The sequence below is a fragment of the Lasioglossum baleicum genome, unplaced genomic scaffold, assembly GCF_051020765.1.
Source record: "Lasioglossum baleicum unplaced genomic scaffold, iyLasBale1 scaffold0101, whole genome shotgun sequence".
Taxonomy (NCBI): Eukaryota; Metazoa; Arthropoda; class Insecta; order Hymenoptera; family Halictidae; genus Lasioglossum; species Lasioglossum baleicum.
In genome coordinates, this window is record NW_027469161.1 from 226,115 (window position 1) to 249,384 (window position 23,270).

At 44.9% G+C, this 23,270-nt stretch overlaps 1 protein-coding gene across 1 annotated transcript; it reads right to left on the reverse strand.

Moving 5' to 3' along the window:
- Nucleotides 1-9,650: 9,650 nt before the first annotated feature.
- On the reverse strand, nt 9,651-11,847 carry LOC143219924 (uncharacterized). The gene is made up of 3 exons (XM_076445717.1): nt 10,663-11,847; nt 10,204-10,496; nt 9,651-10,107 (listed from the first exon to the last, which is right to left on the reverse strand). The coding sequence occupies exons 2-3, from the start codon at nt 10,494-10,496 to the stop codon at nt 9,804-9,806; spliced, it is 597 nt and encodes a 198-aa protein (XP_076301832.1). The 5' UTR covers nt 10,663-11,847; the 3' UTR covers nt 9,651-9,803.
- Between the last annotated feature and the right edge of the window lie 11,423 nt (nt 11,848-23,270).

Below are 23,270 nucleotides of genomic sequence, written 5' to 3' on the forward strand. Positions count from 1 at the left end.
CACTGGTGGTTGCCAGTAAATATTCCTGTCGTCCGTTCGTGACGATGGAAACATGTGAGTGCATGCCACAATAGAATATCGTGCGGTCGATTTCTATGTGGCACTGGATTACTCTCGTCTGAGTAAACTCTGCTAGTTGTAGCAATTGGATTTTTACTGAGTCCTCCGTGGGCTTGATTTCCTCAGGCTCGCAATCAGGAATATCGATGATGGAGAACGTTGTCGTGTTCAGTGTAGATCCTCCACAATCGTATCCGATGAGGGTGTACACTCGCGTGGCTATAGAGAGTAAGATGGCAACTTGGATCGGCTGCATGATTACAGTTTCGTGTGTGTCTAAAGACTGACGGTCCTCTGAGGCGATTGCTGCTTCGGAGGAGCGGTGTTGCGATGTGATATGCTGATCTTCCAGTGGTGGAAGGAGATTTTGCTGACCAGAGGTTTCGTATTTCGCTCGTTTAATCTGGTAGGGGTATCTGTTATCGCGAGGGTACTCGGATTTATATTTCTTTCTTGCTGACGCGCATTTCGCTGTAGCGCAGAGATTAATTTTATCGTATTTGCTTCGCTTCGCATGGCAACGTGCAGATGGAAGTTGAAAGGAATCGAGTTTCTGTGGATCATCAAAGATATGATTTCGAAGTAAGTTATGAAGTTCTTTTACTCTGGAGGCTTTGATATCCTTCTCTGGTTTAGAACTGTCGCAGGATTTATCGTGCAGTATAGAACAGACCTGCTTACATATGGGTCTTGAAGATCTTTGATTGTCGTAGGAATGGAATTGGTCTTGGAATTGATCGGGCTGGTTACCGGAGTTAGTATAATGATCGGGCTGGTTACCGGAGTTAGTATGAGAATCGGGCTGGTTACCGGAGTTAGTATAAGAATCGGGCTGGTTACCGGAGTTAGTATGAGAATCGGGCTGGTTACCGGAGTTAGTATAATGATCGGGCTGGTTACCGGAGTTAGTAATGTCGGGATGGTTACCGAATGCGTCGGGATGATACCCGGAATTAGAAAGGTCGGGATGGTTACCGAATGCGTCGGGATAGTTCCCGGAATTAGAAAGGTCGGGATGGTTACCGAATGCGTCGGGATAGTACCCGGAATTAGAAAGGTCGGGATGGTTACCGAATGCGTCGGGATAGTTCCCGGAAGTAGAAAGGTCGGGATGGTTACCGAATGCGTCGGGATGGTTCCCGGAATTAGTAAGGTCGGGATGGTTACCGAATGCGTCGGGATAGTACCCGGAATTAGAAAGGTCGGGATGGTTACCGAATGCGTCGGGATAGTACCCGGAATTAGAAAGGTCGGAAGAGTACGACTCGATTTCTTCCATCTCCAATGGGGGCAATCGAAATGAAACTCTTTCCGACGAGGTGTTAAAACACCGGAGGCTCGCTTTGCCTTTACGATTGGTGACAACGCAGTCACCCAGGAATACATCTGGCGCTACATTAACACGGCGGATATATCCCAGTTTAGGTCCTTCGACGTCGACCGCTATGCACGCAACGGTACGAGGTTCGAGGACGAATTCTTCGGATTTCGGAGGAGTCTTTGTTCGGACTCGATCCTCACGCTCCACGATCCGACTTCTCGCAGTGTACTCCGATATCTCTCGAGTCTCCTTCGATTCCGGCCGGCTTTTCACGGCGTTTTTCTCTAGGGAGCACTCGATCGAATCCCGAGGAGGCATTGAAATAACCTCCGTCACCGGAGCTCTGCAAGGTCTGACCGCGGGTGCACGAGGATTTGAGGAAGACACTCGAACGTTCCTTGCCGAATGTTCCTCACGCTTGGCGGCTGGAGTTTTAACGAGATCGTTGGTCATAGACGAAGGCATTGAAATAACCTCTGCTGCCAATTTATCGCGAGGCTCAGCCGTGGGCGCGCAAGGGTTCGAGAAGGGAACCCGAATGTTTCCTATCATAATGTATTCATTCGCAAAGGAGATCTCGGCTCCTGTTCTGAAGAAGGGAGAACCGAGGATTCCGTCGATGTTAATTGGGAAGTTTTCTTCCAAGACATGAAATTCGATAGGGTTTTGACCCTGTAAGTGTATTTTAATTTGACCTAGAGTTGGAATGGATCCCTCGGTTATTCCTTGGACTTCTATAATGTTCGTATAATCTATAGGTAGATTTGGTTCTAGACTTGACGCACGAATTAGATTGATCTCCGAACCCGTGTCTAACAAAAATTCACACTTCTTTTGTAATTGAGGGGCGGAGATTTTTACGCGCGGAATTGGTGAGTCTGCAGCAAGATTTACTGCTGAGACGAATCGTCGGACTGGTCGTTCGTCCGGATAGCCGTTTGGGTGCGGGCTGTAGTTTGGGTTGAAGATGCGGCCTCCCGCCTTGGGTTGGCTTCGGTCGGGAGGCCGGACTCGTTTCCCGACCTCCTATTATTATTAAAAGCGCGCTTACGGCACTCGTGAATATCGTGCCCGGGGACTTTGCAGTAGTTGCAAAATTTGTTAGGGCTTGAGGGGCGATCTGTGCGACCATCGCGGTACGTGTTTTGGTCGCGAGGATTATTTTCCCATCGCCGTTGCGGCGTCGGGGAGCGATAAGAGTCCCGGTTTAAGTTTCTCGAGGACTGCTGAGACGAGTCCGGTCTGCTATCGCGGCGTTCTTGGGTTCGCTCTGGAATGTCACGAGCGGACTCGTACGTGGAACGCTGGCGATACGGCCGGTTATCAGAGAAGCTGACTCGTTTTTCTTCGCGGATCAGTTCTCGTCGACGAGTCTGGTCTGACTCATACTGCCTGTAAGCAGAGATGGCTGCTTCGAAAACAGTGGCAGGATTTCGCGAAGGGCAATGAAGCACTTCGGCACGCAGCTGGGGAAGGAGACCTCGTAGAAAACAATCTACTACGAAGCGATCTAGTTCTTCATAATCAAGGCCAATATCTGTGGCATCTTGAATCGCGGTTCGAAGGTCTTTGACGCGATTGATGAAGTCTAGGATGTGCTCGTTTGGAGCTTGGAGTACACTCGCGAGATCGCCACGGTACTGGTCAACGAATTTGTATGGGCCCAGTACTGTTCGTAATTTCTCGCATAGTGCAGAAATTGTGAATATGTGCTGGCCTTCTATAGCGGCATAAGCACGATCGTGGAGTTTATTGCAGAGCAATTTTGTGAGGGCACGCTCTGCAGTGGCCGGTACGGTGTCACGCGCGCGTTTGCATGCACGTATGAATTGTAGGACGGAAGACGAAGTTCCGTCGAATCTAGGGACAAGCTCGGCGGCTTGTTTTAGAGCGAAATTACCAGTAGGTTCATACTGTGGGATTTCGCGTGGCTCTGGCGGTGAAGGTTCCCGCATATTAGAGACGTTACTAGGGCCTGGTGTAGGCGTTTGTTGACGTAGGGTTTGACTCGTGATTTGGATGTTATGAAGCTCTTTTCGTATTTCGTCGAGCATATTCTTTTGGTTTTGTGCGTCTTCTTCATATTTGAGACGCAATTTGGCAATAAAATCAGTTTCCTCTTTGAGATATTGCTCTCTACGGGCGAGGTCTTGTGCATAAAGGAGTAACTCTTCCTCGGTCATTGGGGGAAGGTCTGCGTTAGGATCTGCTTGGAGATCCCTTTGAGATCGCGTGATTGGGCGAGACATTTTGAAAGATATAAATGGGATTTAAGAAATGTGAACTTCGTACTGACACGCGTCGGGGCTTATTAATGCAAATATCGGCGACCACTTCGATGTCCTACCGACTGCGCCAAATTTGTCACGTCCGTCACTGTGTTTTTGTTACAGGTACCAAGAGAGAGAAAAGGATGGCACTCAAGAACAGTGACAGACGGACGGTGGATATATGAAAAGTAATTAAGGAGTGGTCTTTCGTGCCGAGACAGCCGCGGGCTGTCATATGCACTAGGACAACCGATATTGCTATGGATGCAGTCATGAAGAGAACGTCCGACGCGGTTACAAGAAGTGTCCCGACAAGAATCACGCGCGAGATGATGCAACGGAAACGGTGAGTTTACAGGATTCAGCAATTATACAAGATATTATACGACTCACCGCAATGTTGTATTAACGCCTAATAATATTGTTGCAGCAGGAACTGGCGGTACTGACAGTAGGTGTCGTACATCGGATCTTCTATACAGATGTCCTCGAGGTGGGGAAGATCCGGCAGAGTTGCTGCTGCTCGGTTCGGGACGACGTTAGTGGCCTTGGATGCTGGCCGCAAGACGACACGTTGATGAGCTGGCAGAGGAACGTCACGGATGATTCGGCAACGGACCCTGGGAACGATGATCGTGTCTCGGCTGTCGTCGTCGTCGGCTATGTCGATCACCTCTGGACAATCAACCGGATGTAGAACTGGCGTCGGAGCTCGCGAGAGGTCCGCGTGGTTGACCTCTTTAGGAGGGTTGCAAGGGCAACCGTATACAGAAACGTAATCGGACGCGTCACACGGAATGTGCTCGGTGGTTCCCAGAAGTTCGGTCCACTCGGTAGTGGCAATGATTTGATCGAGCACCGCTTTATTTCTCAACGCGCGTCTCAATTTAGCAAGTTGATACTTGCGTCCCGCTCGACGTGGGCGTCGCATGGGTAAGGAATAGTAATGATGGAATATTAATAATATAATGAAAATGAACTTCCACTTGTTATTAACCTTTTTGGTAGTTAACTCGCTTCACGTCTATAGTGGCGGCTCAGCGTTTCCACTGCGCACTTTAGACCAATTCTAGACGTGGCACGAGAACTTCTCTATGACTCGCTTCAAATTCCTTATTGGCGGCTCAGCGTTTCCACTGCGCACTTTAGACCAAGTCCGGATATGTCACGAGTTTAATATATTCGATGCAAGAACTGAATTGGAAGATGGTGTTGAACTAACACAAGAATAACAAGATCGAAGCACTGGTATAACAACAATATATTAAATAAGAACTGGTAAGTACACTGGTATACAATATGTAAGTAGTATTATAATAGGAGTAGTAATTGGATTAATGAATAATGGATATTGTAATATGTTATAGGAATAATGTATGAGAATTAGGACTTGAGTTGAGTTGAGTTAGAGTTGGAATTGGAATTGGAATTAGGAGTGAAGGATCGACACACTTCACTTTCGCGGAGCTAGACTGAACACGTCTGCTCTTGAAGTCGGAAGAAGCCGGACTGGCGGCTGAGGCCAGGTAGGCACGTCTGTGCGAGTCGCTGGCTGAAGACGGACTGATGCAAGCGTCCGCTCTGCCTTGCCTCCTTCGTTCGGAGTGGGGATAGCTGACGCTGCAGTCTCTTTGTTCTTCAGTCGTCGGAGTGGGAGAACCGCTGACGCAGCAGCGTCTTCGCTCCCGGGGACTGCACGTGCATTTCTGCTGACGCTGCAGTCTCGTGGCTGTCCTATTGCCCTCTACGAGCGTGGGACTGCTGATGCAGCAGTCTTTGGACTTCTCGACGTTTCTAGAAGCTTCTAGATGCTTCCAGAGTGATGCAATACTTTATTGCATTATGTGTCGTGGTGATGGGTTGAAACTGAGGTAAGGTGTTGATCAAGGTGAAGTTATGGTGATGGGTAGAGACGGAGATAAGGATTAGAACAATAGAATAATGAAATCTTAATATTATGCTCTTATGTCTAGGGGACGGTGTGTGGATCTTATGCAGATCAGACCTTGTATACATAGTGTGTGTACAAGGCCAACGTCGTACATCGGACGACGTAACAATGAAACAACTTTCGGAAGAACATTTTTTAACATTTTCTGTTCCTTCTAAGAAATTAAAACAGTCCAACTATTATATAATTCGTTGATACATAATACATATATACATTCAGTATTATGTCTATACTACATATTATATGAATACCAGGTATTTCGTTTATCTCATCCATTTTAATGTCTTCATTACTTTTACAAATAACAAAATATACAAAACAATAGTTGTTTTCATTTTCATGTTTTTTTCCGTCAAGAAAATTTTTTTCAAGTTTTAAAGTTTATCGACGATTTTTTTTGTAACAGCGACACATTTTTACTAGTGTAGCTGATTTAAAAAAATGGATTTTAAACACGTATGTTGATCTTGAAATGACCAGACAATTCATAATAATTTGAAGGACTAATAAATTTAATATTTTCTTGTCTGACCAATCATTTATTCATATTCATATTATCTTACAAGAAGCGGTCCTTGCCTGTCCAAGTAGCGTAAGTTCAGGGTAATGAAATACCGTTGTGACGTCGGCCGATCCGACCGACGTTGGCCTCAAGCCAACGCCTTGAGGTCTTATATTAATCTCTAGTTCCGTAGGAAATTTTTTCATTTCTTTTCGTAATTCTTTGTAACTTTTCGAAACTACAGAATGAAAGCTTCATTGGTAAAATCTACATGAAGTTTCTTGAATCTCGATGAAACATGCCGAGACAATTAAAAGAATATATAATTGAAACTCATATTTCAAAAAGTAACAAAGATATAAATATTCATATTCTACGTGGATCTTCGGGAGATGTTCCCGACAAGAGTCAACTCGAAACGCGCGACAAAGTAAGTTGTGCCTATGGTAGGAATCCTGCGAGAGACCTTTTTTATAAGAACATATCCCATCCCTTACCGTTGCTCCCAAAAGAACTTTGGAAATCCACAAGTATCGCCGAGCCAACGGACGGATGGAGAATGGAGGAATAGGCGTCCCCTACGAATGGACGGAGGAAGCAACACCTCGACAAATGCACGGGTTAATAATGCTGTACAAAATAGGCAGCAAGTACGGATAGGGAATGGAGGAATCACGGTCCCCACGTGCTGACGCAGCAGCGATAGGAGGTAACCGTCACTCTCCCTGCCAACAACGAATGGATGGGGAATGGAGGAACAACGGTCCCCTCGTGCTGACGCAGCAACGATAGGAGGCAACCGCCACTCTCCCTACCACCAACGGCCAAGAGCGGCCATGTTCGAAGAGTCAGTTGAGGATTGACCAGCAAAACGGCTGGACGTGCGTGGGCATAGTTCTCCCTTCATACCGCGTCACAGTGAAACGTTCCCAGTGGTCCATAATCCCGCTCACCAATTCAACAATTGTCCAAGTACAATTCCTTTGATTCAAGTAATCAAATCAAATCCTAAACAGGATTCTCGCTACGTATAGCACGCAATTGTCCAAGAACAATTCCTTCAATTCAAATATTCAATCAAGTCCTAAACAGGATTCTCGCTACCAAGCACACCGTGTTACGCGTTACGAACACGTCTCATTCGAAGCATCTCTTAAGATCTTCCGCATTATACTACGTTACATTAATCCTATTGTTACTCAATTTGTAATCATTATCCTGTTAAACCTGGTATTAAGAATATACTCACCTTTTACCAGATATTCAGAGTTGATTTATCAAGTGACAACCTCTCAAGTGTTTATTATCCAAATACTTATCAACGAATATTAATATTTTTGAACGACATCAGTGAACAACGGCTCTTCGATCCGGGATCCCATCGAGAGACTACCAAGGCTCCTTTGGAATCTTCCTCGATCGAAGCAGAGTCTTCGCTTCGCAGTGTCGTGTAATTACAAATGCCCTTCAATCACGGACGTTTGGCACGAGCCTACCAAGGCTCTGTTATAGCGTATTGTCATTGAAGCTGCGCAAGTTAATATTTTATTATCGAGGTTCTCACTCATGTACACCTCCTACGAATAACCCTATCCGACGGTCCGTTCATGAAACGTACACGTCGCGCGGGTCGTAAAGAGCAACTCAGTCGCATTGCTCGACTTTATTCTACAGCTACGTTCTATTACTCCGATATTCTGGGGACTACGGAGAGCATACCGTGCGATCCTACAGATTTCGTATCGACATACGGGTGTCCTTGTAGTCAAATAAAAAGGTCCCTACCTGTCAACCACGCGGACAGGAAACGCGCATCATCTCCAGAAGCAGTCTTCGAACGAGAGGAAGTCCGTTCAGCGGAGGACGTTCGGGACTCCTTCGGCCTTGAGGACGCATTCGGCCTTGAGGATTCTTTCGGCCTTGAGCGAGACCTTTCCAAGGCCATCCAGCGGATTTTCGAGGACCTTGACAAGGACATCTCCAATTCTGAAGGACGTCGCTCGGCGCAGCACGGCTTCGACTCCGACGCAGAGACGATCGTCGACGAGAGCAGCTGTTCCCAAGAATTCGTGAGTGGCGTTACGGCGTTCCGGAACGAGAGGACATTCTCGTCGGGTTTTAGTGCAGTGACAGTGATGAGTGCCGCGAAAGTGCACAGTGAAATCAGAACAGGCCAGCGCCTCCGGGGAACCGCTGCCCGATTTTTCTGTGACATTTTCGGACTTAGACAATTTTCGGAGTGCGCGCGTGAAAAGTGCCGTAATAAAAGATTACTGGCCAGCGCCTCCGGGGAACCCCTGGCCGATTTTTCTCGGACCAGGAAGAACTTAGTCTGATTTTCGGGTATCGACCCGAAAATCCGAGACAACGTTTCGCGAGTGATTCGCGAAAGTACCTCCTGACGAAGTAAATAACGTCCGGAGAGGAGAAGGACAGACATTCTCTCTTTAAAATCACAGTTTCGTGTGTGTGCTGTGACCCCAGTGACAAAAGGTGCGCGTGGAGAAATTCCTGGCCAGCGCCTCTGGGGGACCCCTGGCCAAATTTTCCTAGGCCAAAAGGAACTTAGAATATTTTCCAAGATTTACTCACGGAAGCTGACGGTTGTCCAGGACTATAGGGCGGCGTACGTCCTGTCCGAAAGGTTGATTATCATACACACACAGTTGCATCCTGGAAGGCGGCACTGCAAGGAGCCTGGAAACAGAAAAATTTTTCCGGTAAAATCAGCACTCCGTCGCAGACGACTGCTGCCGTCGGCTGGGACGTAACACCGTGCTGGAAGTAAGGATGCTACATCTGGTCAGCAGTCGCTCGAAAAATATTTGACTTGGAACATAATTAATAAAGTAAATCTCTATAGAAATATTTTCTTTGTCTTGAGAGTAATAGAGGTCATATCAAGTGTATTTCTTGATAGCCTCATTCAAATTATCATGAATTTTCGGCACAGAGGCATTCCAATATCAACACATTTATACTCATTTATTAGTGAAAAATCGTCGATTACTTCAAAAAGTTGAAAAAACACGAATCGCACAATTTGCTAATTCTTTTACAAGTTACTTCTCAGTGTAATAAACATTTGGATTTGCAAAAACAACAGCAATATTAGAGTAGACAAAATCCTAGAAATACCTTATATATTAATAATAATATACACTACACACACTTTAAACACTGACATAATGTTGTGTGTTTGTCTTATGTGTCTATACATACACATATATTACACAAGGTGTAACAGAATATGTGAGACCCACTTCAGAAACTGATTGTACGTCTAAAACAATGAAAAAAATTCATATAAACATATGCTTGATCTATCTTTGTTTACGAGATATAACGGATTTTGTAAAAAGAGCAAACTCTCTCTGTCCATAAACTGCACAGTAAACCGGTATATGTCATAAGCAAGAATTCACGCAAGCTTCAGACTACAATAAGCTTCTCAACAAATTCGGCAAACACCAGGAGTCTTTCAGAGTGTAACAGGATCCATAACAAGACTTCTACAAGTTTTCTGGAAATTGGCAAGATTTTCAATATCTTATGCACACACAGATGGAATTAGATAAGACAAAATTAAAACAGAAAAATCTCATCAAGACAGATAGACATACATTTATATGAATATTTCTCAATGTTTTTAAATATAGTACAATTACAGTTCCTGAGTTGATTCTCACATGTTCTCTGTTACACCCTACATATATACTTTACTTTCACTTGTATACTACTTACGGAGAAAATACCATCAACATAGATACAGTGGGAGGTATCAAGAACGTTCAAAAATGTGCCTGTAGTGAACAAAATGGCTGCTTTACCCTCTTCATCCTTTATTACTATTTTAGTAATGTTATCCATGATAGAATGAGTCTCAATGCAGTCATTTATGGCGATTAAATTAGGCGCAACTTGTGGATAGCTTTTTTGTCTTTCTCGGAAAAGTACAGCTTTTATACTGTTATATGATAATGTGCTTGCAGCAATAGGATACCTACACAAAAAAAGAATTTTATTTAGTTTTCTGATAATTTTTAAATCTATTTCATATTGTTCAAAGTTTCTTTCAAAAATATGGTACAATAATTACTGTCTACAGATGTCATCGAAGATTTTTTTTAATGTGATCAATGTCTCCCGACATAGTTGAAGCATATCACTTTTCATTTTCTCCCGCTGGATTGTATGAAACAATTTAGAATGATTGTGGGATTTTAATAGCGTAATAGTCCCATCGCTGAGAACCATCACAGCCCCACAACATCGTGTGGTGCGTCGTGTGTTGCAACGATAAATATTTTCACTGCGATGATCTTTATTGTACACGTAATCGTTGTGTACAAAGACAAAAGAACCTTTCACTTTACCTGCGATTTTTTCCATCTATTAACAGTATGATTACTTTGAGAGAAACAAAATATTATCGGCAATACAATGAATTTTAAACAGCCATAATTCAACATATGTAAAAAAATTGGTAAAACATTGACGACACGGTAAAATTACGATTACACATTTTATAGAATGAATATGAAAATACGATCATTACCTTGAATATAATTGATTCTAACAATATTGTATTGTAATATTCGTTAGCTACGCGTTGCGTGCGTCAGATGAAATAACAAATGGTGGTCGCTGACTAAACAAATGATTCTGAAGAACATAAAAATGAAAATATGGTCGATGATATTATCGCTGACATAGATAGAAACTTTCCGTAAAATTAGTTCTAACAAGGAATGTTGTTAAAAATTTGTTTGAATGCTGCACCGCGCGATACACAGCATACGACGACCGAACACAGCAGGTTGGATCCTGACATTTTACTATAACTCTTGAACCATCAGAGATATCGGGATGAAATTTGCACTAAAATTTATTAAAAAATGTTTCTTATCTACTGATAATTATTATTTATTCTCCATATTATGAATATTTCAAATCATACAAAGAATAGAAAGTTAAATTATCAATGCTTTTTACCGTTAGAACATTGTCATTGCAATAATCAGGATCTGACCGTGTGTTCCAATTAAAATAGTTCAGCTAGTAATTCTGCTTCGTACACCACATGTAAAAGAAAAATATAAAAAATCACAAAGTATTGTATTCATTACTCAGAAAAATGATTATATTTTATAGGCAAAAAATACTTATCTAAATTATCTTTTTCACACAGAATTATTCCGGAGCTGTGAAAGCAATTCTACATATTCGTGTAATTTTTCAGTCCTTCGCTCTTCGTTGTCACTATTTTAATTCGCAATCACATTAATTTCAAAAATTTAATAATCCACGAATTCCGTTGCATGTCTTATATTTACATTTAATTGATGTACTCTTCTTTCATAAACTTATATATTTTAACAGAACTGTTTAGAGTTGAGATTACTATATTCCCATTTTTTATTGTTATAGAAACTTATGTACGTATCTACATATTATAATTCTACAAATACATTTGAATTCTACCCAGCACTGCTTATTTAATCTTTCCTTTAATTATTACATACAAGCTTTCTTACTTTCTATATCTACTTACTTTCCTTTACTTATTTCATACATTGGCACGCACAAATTACGGAGCGGTTATGATAATTTAAAATACAAGAATTAAAACTCAACCGCAAGGTTTACTTCTCACATTATATTATGTAGTTAAAATGACAAGTAAAAGAGATTATATATCTATATCAAAGAAGGTACATCTGATTGGGGAAATTCAGTATACATTTACAGTTATCATTCTAAACGCTGCTGTGACATTACACGCTGATTAACTGGTTTAAAAAAGATTGTATAAAGCACGTGTTACGTCCCGTGACGTCTTCGCGATAAAAATATATAATTTTACGCGACTCGCGGATTCACGGAAGAAAACGTAATTGAAATTAATTTAAGCTTTCGGATCCACACGGCACGGTACGTCCGCGTCTAATCCGGGAACCACGATGATCGTCTCACGCGGCGACAGCACGCAATACAATAATAACAAATTACCGACCTCGAGATGTCTCTTAATAATTACGCGAATGATCCTTGATGCAGGAGCAGGAACTGACGGCGTCTCTCAGCGAGGACTCTCGATGCTCGTCCGCAGGTAGGCTGGTTGGATCGATCTCCATCGATTTGAGAAGAAATGCTCCTCGTAGACTGACTGGACCTGGATGCTGAGCTCGTTCTTCGGATCGTTGATCGCGATTTGAATGATCGAGTGAATGTAGGACGATATTGAAGAACAACGAAATGACTTGAGAAACACTGAGTTTAGTTTAAAATATACTTGTTTTATTATAACCTCGTAGAATGTGTTACAATGATGTACGAGTGATATCCGTAATAGAATCGCATAAAATGAAAGAGCCGGATTGAAAGCCGAATGAGAGCCCGGGAAGGATCAAGGGCGAAGCCCTTGATTTAATAAAGAGCCGGGAAAAGAGATCTTCTCGTCGGAGTAGAAGGATCTCGTCCGCGCTTGGCGGCTGGAGAGCGAAATCTTTCTGACTGTCTAGCTCCGCTGAGCTCTCCGGGCAGAGTGCCTCGGCGGAGTGGGGATGCGCCTAGAGTGGGGAGGCGCGTAACGCGGCGGCCTAGTGGCGAGCGTCTTCGGCGCTCGCGCGCACGCTGTCGCGTTTCGAACAGAATTTTATAATACTCTTTAAAAATCGAAATATTGTAGTTACAGTTATGAAATTTTGTACAGAGGTTATTCGAACATTTTAGTACGGTATGGTGTAGGAATCAGAGGGGAATCTAAAGGTGAGTATTGAAGGTAAGTAGGAAACTGTAAGTAGGAAACTGTAGGTAAGTATGGAACTGTGGAAGTGTGGAACTGTGGAAGTGTGGAACTGTGGAAGTGTGGAAGTGTGGAACTGTGGAAGTGTGGAACTGTGGAAGTATAGAGGGTAGCATAACATAAGGGGCAATAGAATACAATCCTTAAGACTAACGCGTGTCGGAAGACACACAACACGTCAGCGGACGTGACACACGATCATATATGTCGTGTATAAACTTCAATTATTAATGCTTTCTATCTAAGAATATAATGGTTTTCAAGATCACAAGTTACATATTACTCACCGTGAGAACATTTTTCTTGCAAAAATCAGGATCTGACCGCGCGTTCCAATTAAAATAGTTCAGCTGTTACGTCGTCCGATGTACGACGTTGGCCTTGTACACACACTATGTATACAAGGTCTGATCTGCATAAGATCCATACACCGTCCCCTAGACATAAGAGCATAGTATTAAGATCTCATTATTCCATTATTCTAATCCTTATCTCCGTCTCTACCCATCACCATAACTTCACCTTGATCAACACCTTACCTCAGTTTCAACCCATCACCACGACACATAATGCAATAAAGTATTGCATCACTCTGGAAGCATCTAGAAGCTTCTAGAAACGTCGAGAAGTCCAAGGACTGCTGCATCAGCAGTCCCACGCTCGTAGAGGGCAATAGGACAGCCACGAGACTGCAGCGTCAGCAGAAATGCACGTGCAGTCCCCGGGAGCGAAGACGCTGCTGCGTCAGCGGTTCTCCCACTCCGACGACTGAAGAACAAAGAGACTGCAGCATCAGCTATCCCCACTCCGACCGAAGGAGGCAAGGCAGAACGGACGCTTGCATCAGTCCGCCTCCAGACAGCGACTCGAACGGTCCGCTCCAAGCGAGCGACTCGCACGGACGTGCCAGTCCGGCTTCTTCCGACTTCAAGAGCAGACGTGTTCAGTCTAGCTCCGCGATAGTGAAGTGTGTCGATCCTTCACTCCTAATTCCAATTCCAATTCCAACTCTAACTCAACTCAACTCAACTCCTAATTCTCATACATTATTCCTACAACATATTACTATATCCATTATTCATTAATCCAATTACTACTTCTATTATAATACTACTTACATATTGTATACCAGTGTACTTACCAGTTCTTATTTAATATATCGTTGTTATACCAGTGCTTCGATCTTGTTATTCTTGTGTTAGTTCAACACCATCTTCCAATTCAGTTCTTGCATCGAATATATTAAACTCGTGACATATCCGGACTTGGTCTAAAGTGCGCAGTGGAAACGCTGAGCCGCCAATAAGGAATTTGAAGCGAGTCATAGAGAAGTTCTCGTGCCACGTCTAGAATTGGTCTAAAGAGCGCAGTGGAAACGCTGAGCCGCCACTATAGACGTGAAGCGAGTTAACTACCAAAAAGGTTAATAACAAGTGGAAGTGCATTTTCATTATATTATTAATATTCCATCATTACTATTCCTTACCCATGCGACGCCCACGTCGAGCGGGACGCAAGTATCAACTTGCTAAATTGAGACGCGCGTTAAGAAATAAAGCGGTGCTCGAACAAATCATCGCCACTACCGAGTGGACAGAACTTCTGGGAACCACCGAGCACATTCCGTGTGACGCGTCCGATTACGTTTCTGTATACGGTTGCCCTTGCAACCCTCCTAAAGAGGTCAACCACGCGGACCTCTCGCGAGCTCCGACGCCAGTTCTGCATCCGGTCGATCGTCCTGAGGTAATCGACATAGCCGACGACGACAGCCAAGACACGATCATCGTTCCCAGGGTCCGTTGCCGAATCGTCAGTGACGTCCCTCTGCCAACTCATCAACGTGTCGTCTTGCGGCCAGCATCCAAGGCCACTAATGTCGTCCCGAACCGAGCAGCAGCAACTCTGCCAGATCTTCCCCACCTCGAGGACATCTGTATAGAAGACCCGATGTACGACACCTACTGCCAGTACCGCCAGTTCCTGCTGCAACAATATTATTAGGCGTTAATACAGCATTGCGGTGAGTCGTATAATGTCTTGTATAATTGCTGAATCCTGTAAACTCACCGTTTTTCGTTGCATCATCTCGCGCGTGATTCTTGTCGGGACACTTCTTGTAACCGCGTCGGACGTTCTCTTCTTGACTGCACCCATAGCAATATCGGTTGTCCTAGTGCATATGACAGCCCGCGGCTGTCTCGGCACGAAAGACCACTCCTCATTTTAATCATAATATCTCAACCGTCCGTCTGTCACTGTTCTCTTTTCTCTCTCCTGGTACCTGTAACAAAAACACAGTGACGGACGTGACAAATTTGGCGCAGTCGGTAGGACATCGAAGTGGTCGCCGATATTTGCATTAATAAGCCCCGACGCGTGTCAGTGCGAAGTTCACATTTCTAAATCCCATTTATATCTATCAAAATGTCTCGCCCAATCACGCGATCTCAAAAGGATCTCCGAGCAGATCCTAACGCAGACCTTCCTCCAATGACCGAGGAAGAGTTACTCCTTTATGCGCAAGACCTCGCCCGTAGAGAGCAATATCTCAAAGAAGAAACTGATTTTATTGCCAAATTGCGTCTCAAATATGAAGAAGACGCACAAAACCAAAAGAATATGCTCGACGAAATACGAAAAGAGCTTCATAACATCCAAATCACGAGTCAAACCCTACGTCAACAATCGCCTACACCAGGCCCTAGTAACGTCTCTAATATGCGGGAACCTTCACCGCCAGAGCCACGCGAAATCCCACAGTATGAACCTACTGGCAATTTCGCTCTAAAACAAGCCGCCGAGCTTGTCCCTAGATTCGACGGAACTTCGTCTTCCGTCCTACAATTCATACGTGCATGCAAACGCGCGCGTGACACCGTACCGGCCACTGCAGAGCGTGCCCTCACAAAATTGCTCTGCAATAAACTCCACGATCGTGCTTATGCCGCTATAGAAGGCCAGCACATATTCACAATTTCTGCACTATGCGAGAAATTACGAACAGTACTGGGCCCATACAAATTCGTTGACCAGTACCGTGGCGATCTCGCGAGTGTACTCCAAGCTCCAAACGAGCACATCCTAGACTTCATCAATCGCGTCAAAGACCTTCGAACCGCGATTCAAGATGCCACAGATATTGGCCTTGATTACGAAGAATTAGATCGCTTCGTAGTAGATTGTTTTCTACGAGGTCTCCTTCCCCAGCTGCGTGCCGAAGTGCTTCATTGCCCTTCGCGAAATCCTGCCACTGTTTTCGAAGCAGCCATCTCTGCTTACAGGCAGTATGAGTCAGACCAGACTCGTCGACGAGAACTGATCCGCGAAGAAAAACGAGTCAGCTTCTCTGATAACCGGCCGTATCGCCAGCGTTCCACGTACGAGTCCGCTCGTGACATTCCAGAGCGAACTCAAGAACGCCGCGATAACAGACCGGACTCGTCTCAGCAGTCCTCGAGAAACTTAAACCGGGACTCTTATCGCTCCCCGACGCCGCAACGGCGATGGGAAAATAATCCTCGCGACCAAAACACGTACCGCGATGGTCGCACAGATCGCCCCTCAAGCCCTAACAAGTTTTGCAACTACTGCAAAGTCCCCGGGCACGATATTCACGAGTGCCGTAAGCGCGCTTTTAATAATAATAGGAGGTCGGGAAACGAGTCCGGCCTCCCGACCGAAGCCAACCCCAGGCGGGAGGCCGCATCTTCAACCCAAACTACAGCCCGCACCCAAACAGCTATCCGGACGAACGACCAGTCCGACGATTCGTCTCAGCAGTAAATCTTGCTGCAGACTCACCAATCCCGCGCGTAAAAATCTCCGCCCCTCAATTACAAAAGAAGTGTGAATTTTTGTTAGACACGGGTTCGGAGATCAATTTAATTCGTGCGTCAAGTCTAGAACCAAATCTACCTATAGATCATACGAACACTATAGAAGTCCAAGGAATAACCGAGGGATCCATTCCAACTCTCGGTCAAATTAAAATACACTTACAGGGTCAAAACCCTATTGAATTTCATGTCTTGGAAGAAAACTTCCCAATTAACATCGACGGAATCCTCGGTTCTCCCTTCTTCAGAACAGGAGCCGAGATCTCCTTTGCGAATCAATCCATAACAATAGGAAACATTCGGGTTCCCTTCTCGAACCCTTGCGCGCCCACGGCTGAGCCTCGCGATGAATTGGCAGCAGAGGTTATTTCAATGCCTTCGTCTATGACCAACGATCTCGTTAAAACTCCAGCCGCCAAGCGTGAGGAACATTCGGCAAGGAACGTTCGAGTGTCTTCCTCAAATCCTCGTGCACCCGCGGTCAGACCTTGCAGAGCTCCGGTGACGGAGGTTATTTCAATGCCTCCTCGGGATTCGATCGAGTACTCCCTAGAGAAAAACGCCGTGAAAAGCCGGCCGGAATCGAAGGAGACTCGAGAGATATCGGAGTACACTGCGAGAAGTCGGGTCGTGGAGCGTGAGGATCGAGTCCGAACAAAGACTCCTCCGAAATCCGAAGAATTCGTCCTCGAACCTCGTACCGTTGCGTGCATAGCGGTCGACGTCGAAGGACCTAAACAGGGATATATCCGCCGTGTTAATGTAGCGCCGGATGTATTCCTGGGTGACTGCGTCGTCACCAATCGTAAAGGCAAAGCGAGCCTCCGGTGTTTTAACACCTCGTCGGAAAGAGTTTCATTTCGATTGCCCCCATTGGAGATGGAAGAAATCGAGTCGTACTCTTCCGACCTTTCTAATTCCGGGTACTATCCCGACGCATTCGGTAACCATCCCGACCTTACTAATTCCGGGTACTATCCCGACGCATTCGGTAACCATCCCGACCTTACTAATTCCGGGAACCATCCCGACGCATTCGGTAACCATCCCGACCTTACTAATTCCGGGAACCATCCCGACGCATTCGGTAACCATCCCGACCTTACTAATTCCGGGTACTATCCCGACGCATTCGGTAACCATCCCGACCTTTCTAATTCCGGTAACCAGCCCGACGCATTCGGTAACCATCCCGACCTTTCTAACTCCGGTAACCAGCCCGATCCTTATACTAACTCCGGTAACCAGCCCGATCTTTATACTAACTCCGGTAACCAGCCCGATTCTCATACTAACTCCGGTAACCAGCCCGATTCTTATTCTAACTCCGGTAACCAGCCCGATCTTTATACTAACTCCGGTAACCAGCCCGACTTTTATACTAACTCCGGTAACCAGCCCGATCAATTCCAAAACCAACTCCATTCCTACGACAATCAAAGATCTTCAAGACCCATATGTAAGCAGGTCTGTTCTATATTGCACAATAAACCCAGTAACAGTTCTAAACCAGAGAAGGATATCAAAGCCTCCAAAGTAAAAGAACTTCATAAGTTACTTCGAAATCATATCTTTCATGATCCACAGAAACTCGATTCCTTTCAACTTCCATCTGCATGTTGCCATGCGAGGCGAAACAAATACGATAAAATTAATCTCTGCGCTACAGCGAAATACGCGTCAGCAAGAAGGAAATATAAATCCGAGTACCCTCGCGATAACGGATACCCCTACCAGATTAAACGAGCGAAATACGAAACCTCTGGTCAGCAAAATCTCCTTCCACCACTGGAAGATCAACATATCACATCGCAACACCGCTCCTCCGAAGCAGCAATCGCCTCAGAAGACCGTCAGTCCTTAGACACACACGAAACTGTAATCATGCAGCCGATCCAAGTTGCCATCTTACTCTCCATAGCCACGCGAGTGTACACCCTCATCGGATACGATTGTGGAGGATCTACACTGAACACGACAACGTTCTCCATTGTGACGTCGGTCGCACCTCCGACGTTAGCTTTAAGACTACATGTAAAATTAGATACATAAGAGTGTGACGTCGGTCGCACCTCCGACGTTAGCTTTAAGACTACATGTAAAATTAGATACATAAGAGCGAGCGTTCCCCTTTAAAGATTCCAAAACTCCTAAAAATCCTTCATAACAATGAATCCTAAACACCACGTACATCTGATTGAAATCCACCAACATAACCTAAAATCCAAAATCTGTCAAAATCCTAAAATAGCCAAAAATGGCCCAAACTCGAAGATTGAAATATCATTGGACTCGTGAGCGAAAATCATGAAACTAACCTAAAAATTTGTAGGTTATGTTCTCAATTCGCGTTTGTTTAGACTTTACCAAAATTTCGATTTTTGGTAATTTTCAAAAGTACTTAGAATATTTTCAAACATATGATCGGTCGACAAATGATGTCAACTAATCATATGACATATAAAATTTACATCGAAACGCCTTGCAAGAGCAAGCGCTCGAAAATATTCTAAGTCCCAATTTATTTAAATAAATAAATAGGTACGCCAATGGTTACCACTTAATTTTCGAGTCCTGCACCACTGGGAACGAAAACTGCTGACTCTAGTGCGGCGGCCATCGCGCTGTTTACGACGAAGACCGGCACAAAGAGGACACGGTCCCCTTTTGCGAAGTCAGCATTTTTCGGACGAACGTTATTCGTCGACGAACGTTCGATTTTCCACAGTCCTCTCCGGGGACCCGAGTGGGTCAGTCGAGTTTTCGTCAATCTTCCAAGTCCAGACTATTTAGACATAGTCTTTCCAAATCCAGATTGTTTAGACACAATCTTCCCAAATCCATACTGTTTAGACACAGTCCCTAATACCATTCAGTAATATCGTATTCTTATTCGTTTAATTCAAATATTACTTCGTTTATTCAATTAAACATTTTTATTGCGTTTCATATTTCGTACTTAGTACGTATTTCGATTTCGTTAATAATAAGCATCTTTACCGTTGTATTCTTTTACGTTTATAATATACTTTGTTTTACCAGAGTCAATCTAAATCCCAATTATTATTTCCTTGCTCCTAACTTCGTAGTTTGAAGTGACACGTTGTTAGTTAGAGATAGAGTTCTCACTGGAAAGTTCGCGAATAGTATTCCTTATTCAATTTCATGTTTCAACGTGTTCGCGTACGTGCGTGATAGTGATAGACTTGCTCGCATAGCAAGCTCCGCAGCATCCACGTCCGTTTTCTCGAATCAAAATATCGTCAACCACGCGGACGATATTCGCGAGATAAATTCACGGGATCGTACAGCGTCCACGTCCGTTTTCTCGAGTTAAAATATCGTCAATCACGCGGACGATATTCGTGAGTTAGATTCACGGTATCGTACAGCGTCCACGCCCGTTTCCTCAACGAGCGCATCCGTCTACAATACCGTAGCAGCCAGCTGTCAATCATTGGAGGTCGTTCCTGTCAAATATTGACGTGACAGAGTTTGGCGCAGTCGTCAATCCTTGAAGGTCGTTTCCAGCCATTTGGATCAACGCCTGTCAAGCAGAGCGGACCGTATTCAAGGCCATCAGCGCAACCGTAGCTGTTCATCCGTTGCGAATTCATTTCTCGTGTCAATCGACAAACAAGCGAAGCGTAAAAGTAAGTGGAACATATTACCGCGTATGTTTCAGGGTCGCGTGCATCATTCATCTGTGTAAGACTGCATGCAGGTGTCGGCATCGGGTCCTAGTCTGTTGATAAAAAGACCAACACTTTTATTAAATGTCAGTCAGTGGAAGAGTAGAGTAGCCGGGCCGCGGTATTCTCTTCTCTTGCTTTTATAGCCCCGCCAGGACGTGACAAATTTGGCGCAGTCGGTAGGACACTCGTTGGTCACCGATGTTAGAGACACCGTCAACACTTTTGTAGGATACGTCATGTGTCCTACCTCTGCCAAAATTTGTTGTGACAAATTTGGCGCAGTCGGTAGGACAGTCGTTGGTCACCGATGTTAGAAGCACGGCATCGAGGAATAAAAATAGAATCAGTGTTAGCACGCGAACCCCTGCGCGTTCCATCATTGTTTGACAATTTAACGCAGTAGACTTAGAGTCCGTGAAAGCATAGTGTCAGTTAAAAGTGCGACGGGCAGTGAAGGAAATGCCCTTTCGCCCACGTTACATACTCAAATTATTTTTCGCGATGTTCGTACTCAGTACAAATTCATCGAGAGTTTTAGTGAACGTTAAAGTGCGACGGACGGTTTAGAAAACGCCCCTTCGCCCACGTTATATAGTCGGATTATTTTTCGCGAATTTCATACTTAGAAATTTTCAAGCGACGCAATCATGGAAACGCGTAGCGAGGCTAGAAAGAAGGTTCCTCCTACGGAAGAGGAATTAATTGAATTCCAGAAAGATTTAGCTCGTAGAGAAGCAGCTCTCATTAATCAAACCGCCGCGTTGACTCAACTCAAATTGCAATACGAAACAGAAACGCGTGAGCAAAGAGTAACGTACGAGGATATACGCCGCGAGATAGCAGAAATCCGATCGGCCAGAGATTCTCAATCAATTCCAGCTAGCCCAGTCGTTGCGCCCCGCGAACCCATAATGCACGATTCTTCGAATTTCACCGTTAAACAAGCGGTTGAACTTGTGCCTACCTTTGACGGCACCTCCATAACCGTGCTACAATTCGTTCGCGCGTGCAAGCGAGCCTTGGAAGCTGTTCCAGCCACAGCTGAGCGTACCCTCACTAGATTAGTATGCAATAAGCTTAGAGGACAGGCATACGCCGCGATTGAAGACGTAAATATTAACACGATCTCTGAATTGTGCAACCGCCTGAAAGATGTACTAGGCCCATATAAATTCATCGATCAGTATCGCGGAGAATTAGCTTCGATACACCAGGGACAGTCCGAGCACGTGTTGAATTATATTACGCGAGTAAAGGACCTTAGAACGGCGATCATAGATTCAGGCCGCGGGGTCCCCAATCTAGACGAGATTGATAAATTCACAATTGATTGTTTCATGCGTGGTCTTATCCCAGCGCTTCGAGCCGAGGTCAGGCTCTGCGCGTCACTCGAATTACAGAAAATATTCGACGAAGCAGTAACCGCGTACAAACAGTACGAGCTTGACCGTGTTCGTTATCGCGACGACGGACGCCGCGTTGCATTCTCCGACTCTCGTAATCGCACACCAGAGCGATCAAGCAACTCTTATTATGATAGGAATGCGCCTGAGCAGCGCAACAGATCTTCGGAAAGGAAAGATCAACGACCTTCCTTTTCACCTCGTGAATCCTGGCGAGACAGGAAACCCGATAACAGAGACGCGTATCGCTCTCCTCCTCCGCGACGTCACGAACCGTCGCAATCAAATCAGCGCGAAACGTATAAACGCGAAGATCGCGCTTCCCAGTCCCCAGGTCGCGATCGCTTTCCTACGGAGAATCGGAAGTATTGTAAATATTGTAAGCGCACGGGACACGACGTACACGAATGTCGCCGCCGCGAATATTACAATAGAAATGAGTCGGGAAACGAATCAAGCCTCCCGACAAACGCGACCAAAGGACGGGAGGCATCCCAAGAGAATCGCCAAAAGGCAACACAGCTGGCCGTCATCAGCGACGACCAGCAGTAGATGAAATTCGAGTAGATAAGAGAGATAACCCGGACGGTCAGCAGAATGAACGACCATCCGCGAAATTAGTCTCGGCAATAAATCTCGCGCCGGACTCCCCTATCCCTCGAATAAAAGCAAAATCGTCACTCTTCTCAAAAGAGTGTGAGTTCCTCTTGGACACCGGGTCCGAGGTCAACTTAATCCGAGCGTCTGGTATCAAATCTGACGTTCATCTAAAAACTGACAGCGTCATACACGTCCATGGCGTGACAGAAGGAGAAATTGCGACCCTCGGTTATATCAATGCGGAGCTAGCAGATTCCATTAAAGTCACGCTACACGTTCTGCCTGACAGTTTCCCAATTAATATAGATGGTATCTTAGGCTCCCCCTTCTTCAGAGAGGGAGCAGAGATATCATTTGCGAAGGAATGCGTAGAGTATAAAAACCTACGTATTCCCTTTTCGAATCCTCGGGAATATTCCATCGAAAGCCGTACCGCCGCCTGCATAGCCGTCAACGTAAAGGGCCCAAGCGAAGGGTATGTGCGAAAAGTAGATGTAAAACCCGATGTGTTCTTAGGTGATTGTTTAGTCACCAACCGTAACGGAAAGGCATACCTGCGATGCTTTAACGCATCGTCCGAAGTGGCGTCCTTCTCCCTGCCTACGTTGGAGGTGGAAGAGATCGAGGTTCCCTTTTCAAATATTCAAGCCGAAGTCAATTCGGACTTATTCAATGCTCGTGCGTGCCGCGCGCACGAGACGATCGTTAACGATCAACTCGCGTCTTCTATTAATTCCGGTAACCATTCCGACGATTCCGGTAGCCATCCCGATTCTTTAGATAATTCCGGTAACCATTCCGACGATTCCGGTAGCCATCCC

Coding starts and splice junctions, on each gene's coding strand:
- LOC143219924 (XM_076445717.1), bottom strand. CDS start 10,496: ATGGAAAAAATCGCAGGTAAAGTGAAAGGTTCTTTTGTCTTTGTACAC. Junction 10,108..10,203: donor TTCGATGACATCTGTAGACA/GTAATTATTGTA, acceptor TTTTTTGTGTAG/GTATCCTATTGCTGCAAGCA.